At 42.7% G+C, this 14,344-nt stretch overlaps 1 protein-coding gene across 2 annotated transcripts in view; it reads left to right on the forward strand.

Annotated features, from left to right (window-relative positions):
- kiaa1549la (KIAA1549-like a) overlaps positions 1-14,344 on the forward strand; it is a 97,200-nt gene that overhangs the window by 26,855 nt on the left and 56,001 nt on the right. For both annotated transcript variants that reach the window (XM_031875691.1, XM_031875692.1), the window contains exons 2-4: positions 7,655-8,356; positions 10,886-11,704; positions 12,225-12,340. In XM_031875691.1, the coding sequence (XP_031731551.1) occupies positions 7,655-8,356; positions 10,886-11,704; positions 12,225-12,340 (1,637 nt within the window). The remainder of the gene's footprint in view (positions 1-7,654; positions 8,357-10,885; positions 11,705-12,224; positions 12,341-14,344) is intronic.

Genomic DNA, 14,344 nt, shown 5'->3' on the forward strand with positions numbered 1-14,344 from the left:
CACACACACACACACACACACACACACACACACACAAACAGACAAAAGCAAAACCCTACTCAATTTCACGTACAGGAGCTGCAGGACTAATTGTTTTAATAACTTTTCAACTGAATGAGTTTTAAAAGTTGCAAACCTCACTTTCACAGTATATTAATTATTCAGAAACATTTTGCTCCATGTCAGTAATATTTATGCAAAGGAACATACTGGAGTATGGTTCTTTTCATTTTAGGGACCTTTCAGCTCCCAAGTGAAATGAGGAGATATCGTACAGATAACCCCTCATTTAAGTGGCATGAATCAGCCAATCCTCGTCCATTGCGGTCCAAAACTTCAGCTCAAAATGTTGGTTAGTTAGTTAGTACACAATCATAGATATGTTTGTTTTTTTTTTACAAAAATTTAAACAACATTTTTGGCCAATTTTCACAGCCCTACTGGTGGCAGGAGATCAACAAATCCTCATACCTAAACGTGACGGTCACAGTTTGAAACGGTTGAAACGATTGCAGTTTGGCAAGGTTTAGGCACTGAAATGATTTGGTTAGGTTTCCGAAAACCACATGGTTTGTGTTAAAATAAGTATGTTTGTTACGTTACTTAAGTTGCATTTGTAAATGAATCTAAGTTACGTTAAGTTTTTTACATAAGTAAGTCAGTAAGTGAAAATAACGTTGACTTTTGCTTTCACGCAGTAGACAAACAGGGTCAAAGTCATTCCCCCAACCTCCTCCCTATGCAGACTTTGCCGCTCTTTATACCAGGCCATGTCACCAGATGTCCTCCTTTGCTCCTGTTATGATTCCTACGACCACTAAAAGTCTCCGCCTTTCAATAAACATAAATATGGGTCATACTAAGCTGCTTAGAAATAACCTATGGGGTTGTTTTTTTGGGGAGGGAGGACAGCCTCTATTTTATTGTTCGGAGTTATCTGGTGTTACCTGGACAGTATAACGTCACAGAGATAATAGCGCACGTACATTGTAATAATGTTAGCGGCATACAAAGTGTTTGATTTACATTTGCATTCCACTGAGCTCAACGTGAGGCCATAGTCTGACATCAGGCATTCTAATATCAAGTCAGGGCAGTCCAAGTGCCATGTCAGGTTCAAAGCAGCTCCCACGCGACATCCCAAGAGAAATCCCATCAAGTCAAGTAGAGGATGAGTGAGGGGTAGCAGCCAAGGTAAAGAAGAAGAATCCTAAGAGGTAGAGTAGCGTTTCAGCACTTGATGTGCTTTGATTCCTCATAAGAATTTAATGCCCGAATGTTATTGTTCTAGGCTTTTCTATTGATGACATTCTATCGTGAATTATTTTAAAAAATATTACCAGAATATTACAGAAAAATACTCTATTTAAAGAAAATCTAAATGTTTTTCAAAAAATTGAAAAAAATCATTTAGGCCCTCATCAGATACAGATAATTTTCTCCATCCATGTGTGTAGATCAGATAAATTGTGTGAAGAAGTGACAGGGTATGGCAGTTACCACATCTTGGCTTGGCTTTGTGCTTTGTGGCTTTGTACCTATTTTCCAATTTAACGTAACAATTAAGCCTGAAAAAAGTCAGTTCACACATTGGTTGACATTGTTTTTCTCACGTTTTGCTGAGAAAAGATGGCACACTTTTACTTGACTCTACTCGCCAGCATCCCTTTGGAGAATAACAAACTATTTATTGCTCCTACACTGCTTGAGTTGTCCATATAGAGGCCAACCAGAAAATTAGCATGGCGCTGATTCCGTTGACTAAAAAAACGATGGGACTTTTTCGATTGGATTTTTGCAGAAAATAAGCTTTGTGAAAATAAGCTTTTTGGCAAACACAAGTTTATGATATTTACACGTTTTGTTCAGCAAATTAATCTTCACAAATTAAGGCCACTTTTATGATTTTTTTAAGTGTTAATGCAATCGGAAGAAGTTAAAAGCTAACGTTAGGCTATAACCAGACTACACGACAGTCGCATGAGTGCGAGTACATACAACAAGACTGTAAAGGCGGACTAGTCGGTGTGATGCCGTTTGTAGTCTAATTTAGCCAATTCTTAACAACCTCCCTTTTTAAGACACGTAAAAGCTTCGAAATTCAGTTCAGTCAGTATTTACTGACGTATTTTATATCGTAGAACAAGCTAAGATTGGTTTAACCACAGACCTTATTTCCGGCATCTAACCAAAAACCCATTGACTCTGAGACAAAGGAAACGGAAGTGTAAAAATAATAACTCATGTCAGCATTTTAGGACTCACTCCTGTACCACTCTATCCCTGTAGACACAATGTCTAAGACACCCATCGTATCATATTGGTATGATGTAACACCTGATCAAACCTTGCCTTATATTATCTTGCCGGCCATTCATCCTTCCTTACTGATACTCTCATTATCATACATTCATCTGTTTACCTGACCATCCATCCATTTGACAATCTATCCAAATTGCTTCCTGCCCTTGCCTCCACACAGACAGATGGATGCCTTGAATAGTTCCAGGAAATGGTGTATCTTCATCCTGTTGGATGGCATCACCACTGTTGGACAAAGCCTGCTGGCTTGGGACCATCCTTACTCCCACTGAGTCTCGTACCACATCGCTTTGACTCGTTACCAAAACTCCCACTCTAACCACAAAGGCTTTCTTTTTAAGGGAAGAAATAGTAATTTCAACACATTGGCATTGTAAAAAAAATCCTATTATTCCATCGTCCAACGCCTTTTGGAAATTAACTCTATATTAAATCAAACATGTATAGGCAGCCTTTTCCAGGTGACATGCTAACAATAATATACAACCGTCCCCTAACTGACCAGATTGAAACAACATAGAGACAAGTACTTTGCGTGGTGAAGAAAGTTGACCTATTAAGCTAAACTAAGATACATTTTTTTCTTAAGAGTAAGATCATCAAATATAAATTGGATGCCCAGGTTGGTAAGTAGGCAGTTGTTTGCTAACAGGTTAGTTATAGCTGTGTAAACTAAAGGTATGTTAGGCTGTCTTTGCGTGTTTTGTTTTATGCCACCTAGTGGCCAACTATACTAAGTGTAGACAGCCAAGCTCGCAGCTCTGTGAAGTTCTACCCAGGCACGGCTGTACTTTGAGCAAATTGTTAACAATTGGCATTGTGCGTTTCTGCAAACCACGGATACATTGAGTGACGACGTTTTTGCATTTGGTTAGAGAAAGTGACATAGCACATGTCCCATGTGAAACCAAAAGTCAATGTTGGCTTTACGCTTGTTACGTAACGTTGTTACGCATTTTACGCAATGTTACACAAGAAAGTCAGAGATAAGACATTTAGCTGCACTTTTGCAGCTAGCGCTAGTTGGGTGGAACTGATTTTCTGAAAGTTTGACACTTTCACTAACCCTGAATCCTGGAATAGAATGCCGCCAATCTGCACACACTTTTTATATTTACATCATCTCAATAAATTTACAAATGGGGATGCTGAAAAAATATTTTGCATTGTTAGTGTGCACGGCTTTCAGCACATTGTGTTCTTTGGCTTCATCACTTTCTGAGGCTGGAACAATGTCTGCCAGCACCACTATTTTGCTTGGACTAATGAGGTGAAACTACAGTGTCTTCCTCATTATTATGGATGATGTGTCCTCTGGACTGCAGCCTAATCTTGTAAATGAGACGAGAACGTCTGGTGTAGTTTTACAGAAAAACCTTGCCCGGTACAGCTCTAAGACAGAGATTAAAATGTGTATTATAATTCATCTGGCCTCTTTGATAATTACTATAATGAGAACTTGCCACCAGTTGGCTAGTTGGCAATTTCAGCCAACCAGACTCCCCCAACTGACTTAGGACCAGCTGGCTCAGTACCATTCTCACACTTCCTAACCACCTGTCCCGCTCACAGTCAGGGTGGCAGCATGGATCAACTCTGCTTGGCACATTCGTACACTATACACAACTGAGGAGGGCAAAGCCATGGCTATGGACCATAGACGTTGACCGTTATATTATCTCAGGCACCTGGGAATTAGTAATCTGAATGGTCCAAAAGCTGGCAGTGACCTGGCAAGGCTTTACAGAGTTGTGTTGGCATTTACAGAGATTTAGCAGGGAACCAGTGGGCACAATGCCAACTGGCAAAGCACATTGGTCAATACATAAAATGACACTAGCCTAAAGCCTTGTAAATGAGCAGTGGCGCTTTGTGCACCATTTCCATGTGACAATTCTGATAATCTACTATAAGCGGAGTGTTCACACACGGAACTAGGCAAAAAAAAACAACTCCTGTGTGTTTTTGTCCAAAAAGACAAAGCAGGTCAGTACTGCTCTGATCCACATTTATCCATCTTTAATCCACACTTTCTGTTCTACCAACCATCCATCCATCCAGTCCATATTTGTTCTCAGTGGAGTTTCTCCTATCCTAGTGTTTTGTCAGAGGTCTGATGGTAGAGTCACATATGTTCCTCTCAGCCAGAGCAGGTGGCTAGCTGTTGGAGGAGAAAACACTGAAAATACTGCTAACAACTATGCATATGGTGCAGTCCTTCCACCCATCCAACCATCCATCGACCCATTCATTCATCCCTCCATTTATCCATTCATCCTTTAATTACTACCTTCAAACAAATTAATTCTTAATAGCTATCCACACATGGATTTATTGTCTTGAAGAGCTTACGACTATTGAATGAGGGGCCCCATTATTAACCCAGTTTTATTGTTTCTAATGGCATATACTGGTCCTAAGAAGAAACATATACACTTAAGGTAAGAATCATTATTACATGTATGTAGGTACAAATATAATTACATATAAAATATATAAATTATGGAAATCCCCGAAAAAAGAGAGAATATAAACCAAAAGAAACGAAAACATTTGAATATATAGCTAAATCAAAGAGAGTGCGAGTTAAAAACCAAATCAGAGTAGGCAAGACCATCAATAAAATGCGAGGGGACCAATTGGGTTTCAGCTCTTTAGGGAAGTCAGGAAGAGTTCAGATGTATTGTTAGCATATACAGCATCCAGCAGCGAAAGTGAACTGCTGTCAATGAGCTGCTGCCTGGAAAGGCTTGCTGCAGACAAAAATGCTCAACTCAGTTTGAAGCCCCACCCCTGCACAGAACTCCTTCGTTTTTTTATTTCAGTGTATTAATATTGTTCTTTCCACGTGTCCAAATTGCACTAAATTCGACACTGCACTCCATGGGGTCCACAGCAATACATCCACCAAGTGTGTTGTGGATCGGATGGACGGTGTTCGAGGAAGAAGAAAAACACACAGACAGAGATCCCTTGCTTTATAGTTTGATATTCTGAAAGAAAAGATCTGTTTCTAAAGGGTCACTTGGGGGCAGCAGAACATTGCCATACTATCACCATTTAGTTCTTACGGTAAACGTTAGCAAAGGATTGCCTATTTACACATCCAGCAGTCACAGAACAACCTGAAACATCCACTATTCACTTTCCTTTAGCTCGGTTTTTGGTCTCCACCAACTCCTGAAAAAAATATGACTCTTCAGCTGCTGAATGCTTCATTACGCATTCAACTACGCATTCAACTAGTTCTCCAGCTAGTTGCAACCATATTTGTGTGGTGTTTAATGCTAAGTAGGTAGTAGCTGAACAGAGAAAAACTTTTGTGCCAGTAAACCAAAACAATGCGCTAAAAGATGCTAAAATCCCCGTAGAGCTGAGGGGAACAGTATCGGATGAAAACTCTGTAGGTTTATAACTAAATGTAACACCTTTCACATTACACAGAGGCTTTCGATGCATTAAATATACACAAAAAAAGGATTAGTGCAGCATTAATATTCCATTGATGTAAAATAACAGAGCTCTGGTATTGTCAGTGCAGAGAGGTCCACATGTTGTCCATGGTTTTAGGACTGTGGCGGCATATCAAACATTTCTCTCTTTCTTAAAACATATATTTATTTTCCAAAATTATTCAAATGAATGTCAGCAGCATTTATTCCCTTTCTCATCACCATCTGTTTGGACCCAAGCAAAGAAGCACTACATGTGGAAAAGCTGTGGTTCTGGTCGAGATGAAAAAACCAAATGTGACACTTCAGTTAAGTTTTAACAAGCGTGTTGCTGTACTCTCCCCTGCGGTGCGCGAGTAATTGCCCCTGCCATTTCTAGCTTTGTTGTTTTCTGTTTCCTCAAACTGACAAATGGAGCTCTGGATGCTGGTAGTAACCCCACTGACCAGGAAGAAGGCTGACATTTAAATAGACAATGGATTGATTTCCTCTCTCGATGACATTTATGATATGACACCCTATGACAAGGGACAGATTGCTCAGTGGTGGTACTTAAAAGCGGGGTGGTGAAAAGCTTTATAGCAGGTGTGCTGCGGATGGTAGAGCAGCTAAGCCCAGAGCTGCTTTTGTAAAGCCCCTCTCGCTTAGAATCACTGTCTTTTAATTAACCAACCCTCCGCGGAGACTTGGGGAGCGTGGGATGTGTGCGACGCACACTAAACACTTTTGAAGGCTGAAATGAGTGTGTGCTTCAATCAAACAGAAAAAAATAAACACTCCGCTTGCCTCCAGCTTTCCACTTTTCCATTGAGAACAGAAGAAACTGGACGTCAGCCTCGAGTGACGCCAAAACAGAACCTCTCTGCTTCACAACAAACGAGCAGATTGCGATAAACCGTGTCGCCCAGTCGGACGGTCAGCCGTGTTTTTTTTCTTCTTCTCATCTTTGCAAGGTGCCTTTGAGACTAAATGTATTAGGCAGGATAATCGCCTCAGTCTGCCAAACCTTCAGGCTTTTTTTTTTTTTGTTTTTTGAGCCCACAGAAAAGATGGAGACAGTTCACAGAATGGAGATAAAGGCTGAAGTTAAAGGCTTTGACTGGATTCTATCGTTGCTGCTCCATTGCCATGTATCTCACTCATTTGATGTAAAATTTAAAAAAAAACTCCATCGAGCTGCCATTATTTGCAATAATCCAACCGTACTATGCTTATAAAATGTATATCAGTCTCATGAGTATTGGTCTGAGCTGTGAGTCCGAGTGGTTGTGTATGCTCCAGGAATAATATATTCACGGGCCTGCATGGCTAACCTAACAGATCAGATCAGATCAGCATCTATGAAATCACAGCTGATTAGGGTGTGTGTGTGTGTGTCCTAATTTATGCACTCTGGAAAATCTGAATTAATTCCCTATGCTTTATCCTCTAAAACATAACTGACCTACTTTAGACATTATTACTATTTTTCCACCATTGCAGTTTTTTATTTAATCCCTTAAGATAAGTGTGTGTGTATGTGATACAGAGGAGAAAAAGAGGAATAATATGCATATGTGTGCACTTGCCAGAAGTGTGTATGCTCTCAAGATGAGTGTGTGAGAGCAGATCAGTTTTAAATCTCCCGGCGGTCGGACAGTCTTGGTGGCATTATTACGACTGATGAGTTGAGGGCTCCAGCTGTGTGTGTGTGCGCATGGATGTGTTTATGTGTATGGAAGGGGCACAGGATAGGGCACACTGAAGATCTGAGACTGGAGTCATTCTCTGGTCCGTAGGAGAGATGAGTCAAAGACTGCTCTGAACTCCGAATTAAACCCTATTTCTTCTTTTCCCTCATCCGCCCTTTCTTCCATCTCCCTGTCCCTCATGTTCTACAGCTGAGGGAGGTCACCAGGAGTCAATGGGACGGGCTGTCATGCCTCTGGGCCCCGAGGCGCCCTCCAACCTCTCAGCCATCCCCCTGACTGGAGACACAGCTGGGGCGAAAGACAAAGACGCCGGACCCAGACGTTGGCCAGAGGAAAAAGTTTTCACTGAGGCCCGAGCAGCGGTTTGGACCGAAACAGAAACAGAAACAGGGGTGCACGCGGGGGTGGATGGCACACTCTTTGCGGAGACCTTGGCTAAAGTTGGGTCTGAATGGAGTCCCGTGGATGCGGAGGGAGGAGGCCTGCAGAGCGTGCCCAGGAACCCGGCTCCCTGGCCGGGGCAGCAGAGGCAGCAGAGGCAGCAGAGGCAGCGGAGGCAGCAGAGGCTGCAGACTCGCGGCGAGGGCCAAAGAGAGCGGACAGCCCTCTCATCGGTCCCCACCGATGAGACAGCGGAGCCGCCGGCACCAGCGCCGAGAAAACCTTTAGGGCTGCTGTCTAAAGCTGCTTGGACCAAAGGCACTTATTCATCCTCATCCAAGGCTGCCTCCTCTTCCTCCTCCTCCCCAGCTACAACAAAGGGATCCTCTTTGCCCTCCTCCTCCTCCTCTCCAGCCAGCAAAAGAGACAGTCAGACAGCAAGACCAGACAACGTCTCCCTGGTTGTCGACAACAGCAACTCCTCCAGCAGCAATAGCAGCTTCAGTTTGGGTATGGTGCAGTTGTTCTGTCATTTCAACCTATTTTAACATTGACTTTCATATTGTAAGTGATTGTTTGCGAAACCCCTCCCCCAAACAGCAGCCATAGCTTAGCAGCAGCAGGCCTGTCAAGCTCTGATTTCTCCACATGCAGAAACGATGTGCATGGGGCTCTAATTAGAGCTACACTACACTGCATTTAAAGAGTGTCTTTTTCTTAGCCTTTTTAAACCCAAAAAATTCAAAAGCTAAAATGTATTAATTCTTAGATTCATCCATGCATTCATGTATGGATTCATTCCTAATTATTAGGAGCATACAAGAGCAATGAAAGTCATCATTTCCTCTACATGAATCATCAATAGTGAGGATGTGTTTCACCTGGGACATGTAGCTTTAGTCTTTAGTCTTTCAACACAATATCATGAATAATTAGCCATCAAGTGCATATTTAAGACCCTTTTACCTGTTCCGGTTTAAAGGCAGGGTTGGTAATCTTCATAAAAAAATCCTGACAGCAAACAAGGGTGACATGCTCTAACAAAAAAAGGAAGAAATATGGTATCTGTGGCTGTAGCAGGACTGTAATAAGCCAATCATTACATTCGGGACGGATATAATGATTGGACAAGCTACCTGCCTACCTGTGCACACTCTGCCTGTGCACTCATTGCGCTTCACTGGAATCTTCCACAGGCTGATCTTAACAGCTGTGAGTACTAACAACAGCCGTGTTTGTTGTTTGCATTAATCATCATAATTTTAGGGGAGTGTCTTTGGAGTGAGGCCTGAAGGGACGTTCTGTCGGTGTTGCCGACTAGGCGACTTTCTTGCTAGATTTAGCGACTTTTGGAACTAGCGCTGCAAGCTAGTTATGTTGGAAAAGAGTTGCCAACACTGAGCTGGGTTTTTTACGGTTGAATCATTTTTAAAGTCTAGCATCAGTTTCTGAAGATTCACCAACCCATGCCTTTTAAAATGAGTCGGCAGGAAATACTTAAATGTGAGCTGACTAACATTTTTTTGCCATATATTATGAAAACCCTGCTTTTGTGTAAAAAACAACAACTAATTTTGATGGTAAAACTGTCAACGTCTTTGAATATATTCCAGAGAGAAAGAAAAACTTGACAGTGTTGCAACAGTGCATAAGGGGGTGGGGCTTAGCAAACAGTCAGTTGTTTGGGATCTCAATCTTCAACGTCAATAACCGTTGTCATCAAAATGTTATTTTCAGCCTTTGCTGTCACCATACCCACCATCGTCTTCATCCCATCATCATCATCATCATCATCATTTTGTCATCAACTTTCATCATGTTGTCATCATCACCATCACCGTCATCTTTGCCCTCTCCGTCATCCTCATCACCATGTCCTGTCCCATTCCACTACCTCCATGTCTCCCCACTTCCTGCCGCCCTATCACCACAGTAGCAATGACACCAGCAACAAGGTAATTCCTCCACACATCATTTTGCCGTCCGACATGAGAGTGGACAAACGCTAATATCGCATGGATTCACATCACAGTCGCGGGAGGATGAGACGGGATGTGGATGTCTCTCAGCCTGAGAGGATTGATTGCCTCCCTCTTGTTCGCTCCAGCCTCCTTTACGCCTCTCATCGACATGCGTCTGATTTCGCCGTGTTGGAGATGATTTAGATGGATTAAATGAACCCCTGACATTAAAATGCTCCTCTCGTTTACACATTAGAATTGGATTTCTATTTCCTACGGGCATTTTTAAACTGCTGCGCTCTTCATCTCATGTATTTAAAATTGAGGATGGATGAATGTTAAATGGATCTTTGCATGCATCTCGGATGCATTTACACTTTTTAAAAATCCAAATAGAATCCAGATTTCCAAGTCTAAGCCAGATGGGAGCAGGGTATAGGGGCTCATGAAGTTCACGCAATACACCATATTGCTTGTATACCATCCTCATTGTTAGACCTGTCTCTGGGCATTGTCATATAGTCTCATGTTATATATGTTGAAGGATACGGTTGGCGATATGTTTCTTTTTGTTATTTTTAATAAATGCAATAAGAAGACCAAAACCAACCATTCGGTAGACCGACTTAATGTTTTCTGACTTCCCTAGCCCATTAGTTCTTTATTTCGTTTTTTAAAACAGGCTGACTAATTTCCTAAAACAGCTGGCTGCTGTAGTTTGTACCAAACGTTACTCAAACGGGAGGAAATGCTGCATTTGTTGGGGACTATATTCAGCTGCTTATTAATACTGGTTTGGTTTAGTGAGTGTTTATGGTGGCGGGACAGTGTTCATGGTAATGAAGTCATTCAGTGCAACAGTGTGACTCATTGCTGTGTTATTGGTAGTTTGGACAACAATGCTGCTCTGCAACACAGTGGAATGAGCTGCATTAGGCTCCACAGATACGTCATGTCGAGGATCGATTCGATGTTGGTTTTGGCCTTCTTAAGGGATTAATTATCAAATAAGTATACTAAAGAATACCGCTGGACATCCTTTAATATCATTGATTTCTAAATGTTTTCCTCCCTGCAGAGGAGTCGGTGAGCAGCCGGCCGGCCTGGGATCTCCCCACCGTCCCCGAGTCACTCCTGTCCACAGTGGGCGACCACGACGTCACACTTCCTGCCAACGTCACCAGCCCTTTCTCCACCCACCAGTGGAACACCACCATGCCCGTGCGCACCAGAAACACCTCACGGCACACGGCCACATCAACCACCACCGTAAACACACCACTGTCACCCACCACCACCACCACCACCTCAACTTCACCGTTATCCACCACAGCGAGAGCACAAACACCATCGGGATCCAGTACAGTTTCTCAAACCACAAGCCCGGACACTGTGACCAATGAGGGCCTTCAGCTGACGACTGTAACCACAACGCCCTCAACTACCACTCTTACTGTGACCGCCGCTGAGATGACGACACAGGCGGCGACCACTGGGAGCGATGTAACAGTATCAACAAATACTACCACCGCTGCTACAAACGCCTGGCTGACAACAAGCCTCAAACTGACCACAGCGGCTCAGCCAACAACCACCACTACAACCACACCTGCCACTACCACCACCACTACTACGATCCCCCCGACCACCACCACCACCACCACTACTACGCTTCCCACCACTACTACAACCACTACACCTGCAACTACTACTACTGCTGCCACTACCACTACTACCACCACTACAATCACAACAACAAAGGAACCTGCCACCACTCTCTTCATCCCGATTGAAACCACGCCGCCTCCCACCACGACCACTGAACCTCCATCCAGTACCAGCGCAGAGGAAAGTCCTCTACCATGCAACGTGACCGAGAAGTTCTGGGTCAGAACAGGTACTAGTCTAAAACAACATCACCCTGAGAATAAATGTGGAAGAAAAAAAAGAGATTCCAATTGGAGTAGTTTTAGACATCTGGGGGAAAGAGTTAAGATGAATGGCTAAAACATCAGGGCATTTTCTCTCCATCTCTCGAATAGTTTAGCCTTCTGCTCATGGCTGCGCTTAGCAGAAGGCTAAAATATTAGCAACATAGTCTCCTCATCTCTCTAATAGTTTGTGTCCCAAAGAGGCATGCCTTTTTTCAGGAAACAAAGTAATCATGAATACAGGTGAAATACTATAGAGATGGTGTGATACTAAAGTATTGAAGCCTCTACTGTTGGCAGCAGCTGCAAAGTGATCAAGGAGACATTTAACCAGAAGCCAAAGTCCAAGCTCCTGTTTTATGGAAAATTATTGACATATTATTATTTGAGGCAATAATTGGGGTCAAAGTGAGATTTTTCACAGAATGTTAACAAGCCAAATATGAACACATCGTGCACAGTCAATAATAACGTTTTTCTTCACAGTTCTATCCATTGAGCTGCGTAGGAACTGCCTGGATCTGATCCTGAAACAGAACCTCTCCAAAGGACTAAGCCACGCCCTGCAGAGAGCCCTGAATGACTCAACAGCCAATGCACAGGTCAGTGTCTCTTACAGGTTCAGCTGCATTTCACCCCCACAGGTTAGGGGGTTAAATGCACAACTCACTCAGCAACCGCGGTTTAGTGACTAGTTAGGACTTAAAAAAACAGCGTCAGTGGCTAAAATCTCTTAAATTAAATTAATCTTTGAATATGTCCAAGTTCAATGGTCAGTGACCAGTAACTACACGTCATAGGCTAATAAACATAGGTCAGTATTTCGTAAACACAGGTTAGTGGGTAGTAAATTCAGGTCAATTGATGGTAAACGTAGGACAGTGGCTTGAACCCACAGGGGCCAGCAATACAAGTTCAGTGGGTAGTAAACAAAGCCACCTAACACAGATTAGTGGCTTGTGAACCAATGTCAGTGGGTAATAAACAAGTCACTGACTAGTAAATAAAAGTCACAGTCTATTAAAACTGGCACGTTATTTTTGGCATCATTGGGGCAAAAAGTAATTCAGCATGTTGTAATTCAAGTGTCCGTCTGACGTTTATTTTGGCTATATTTAGTTCTGTTCTGTTTCAGGGAGGGAAAGAAAATGTTGGTAATTGTTTTGCTTTCTCCTACTGGCTACAGCTAGCTCACAGCTATGGTTAGCACAAGGCTAAATCATTGGATGTGGCAACATTTTCTCTCCAGTTCTCTGATAGTTTAGCCTTCTGCATATGGTTGCGACAAACTCACAGTTACATTTAGCAGATGGCTAAAATATTAGCAACATATTCTCTCCATCACTATAATAGTTTAGCTTTCTGTGTTACGGTTAGCAGAAGGCTAAATCATTAGCAACATTTTCTCTCCATTGCTCTAGTAGTTGAATATTAGCAACATTTTCTTAATATATTTTTCAAGAAAACTGCCTACCCTGCGGTACCACTTGATTAACAATATGCTTAAGGGTTATTATGGTATTTTTTCACAGAGAAAGAAATGGCCTACCCCAGCTTTAACCACAAGTCAGTACAATAAATGCAGGTCAGTAGCTAGTAAGCTCAGGTCAGTGGCTAATGAACACAGGTCTACGGATAGTAAACACAGAGCTGTGGCTATTAAATACAGGTCAGAGGCTTGTGACGACAGGTCAGGGGCTTGTAAAGCCTAGTCATTGGCTACTAAACACAGGTCAGTGGCTAGTAAACATGGGCTCATAGGCCCTCTTAGACGTCAAATGTTTTTCAGAGCTTTAGCTTGCTTTGCTGTTAGTACACACATTTGACCTTAGCATTCAATGTACTCCCCACTGTACACTCCAACAGGTCTGTACATTCTTGATGTAAATTAGAGTCTCTCTGCTTCATTATACTGAGTAAAGGTGCTTTCCTATCTGACGCTCATAAGATAATATCTCGTCTTTACATTTTAATTTCGGCACAGTGTTGGCTCTCCGCGTGTGCAGGCATCCTATTCTTGAGTGTCATCATTTCACAATACTCCGCAAGGACCCGTCAGAGCGGTGCTGGAGAAGAACGGGGAGAGGTGACTAATGCAGACAGCGTTTGGAGTCTGAATACAAATAACCTGTTGAATAGTCAGGCGTTGTTTTGGTCAGAGAGGTTTTTACGCACACAGTCGTACTCTCTCTCTCTCACACACACACAAACAAGATAATGGAAAATTCTTCCCCTCCTATTCTGTTGCGGATAGATTTTTTTTTTTTGTCTCTCGCCCTCTTTGTCAGCTCCCCGATCTGATCTGATCTGATTGCTCCCTCAGTTTAAGTCGATAGATTTTCTGCCAACCTGTCTGTCTCGCCTGTCTGTTTGTGCCCGTCTCTCTGTCTGTCCACCTGCCTCTCTTCGTGGCGCTGTCTGTTCTTCCAACTTCATCCGCCTGCTTTTTCTATTTTTATCCAGTTGTTTGTGAGCCTGCACCAGGAGTGTCTCTAAGCTCCCGTCCATTTTCATCTACCCCCTGCGACACACACACACACACACACGCACACGCACACGCACACACACACACACACACACACACACACACACACACACACACACAC

This window comes from Anarrhichthys ocellatus, unplaced genomic scaffold (assembly GCF_004355925.1).
Source record: "Anarrhichthys ocellatus isolate YVR2014 unplaced genomic scaffold, GSC_Weel_1.0 scaffold93, whole genome shotgun sequence".
In the NCBI taxonomy this organism is placed as follows: Eukaryota; Metazoa; Chordata; class Actinopteri; order Perciformes; family Anarhichadidae; genus Anarrhichthys; species Anarrhichthys ocellatus.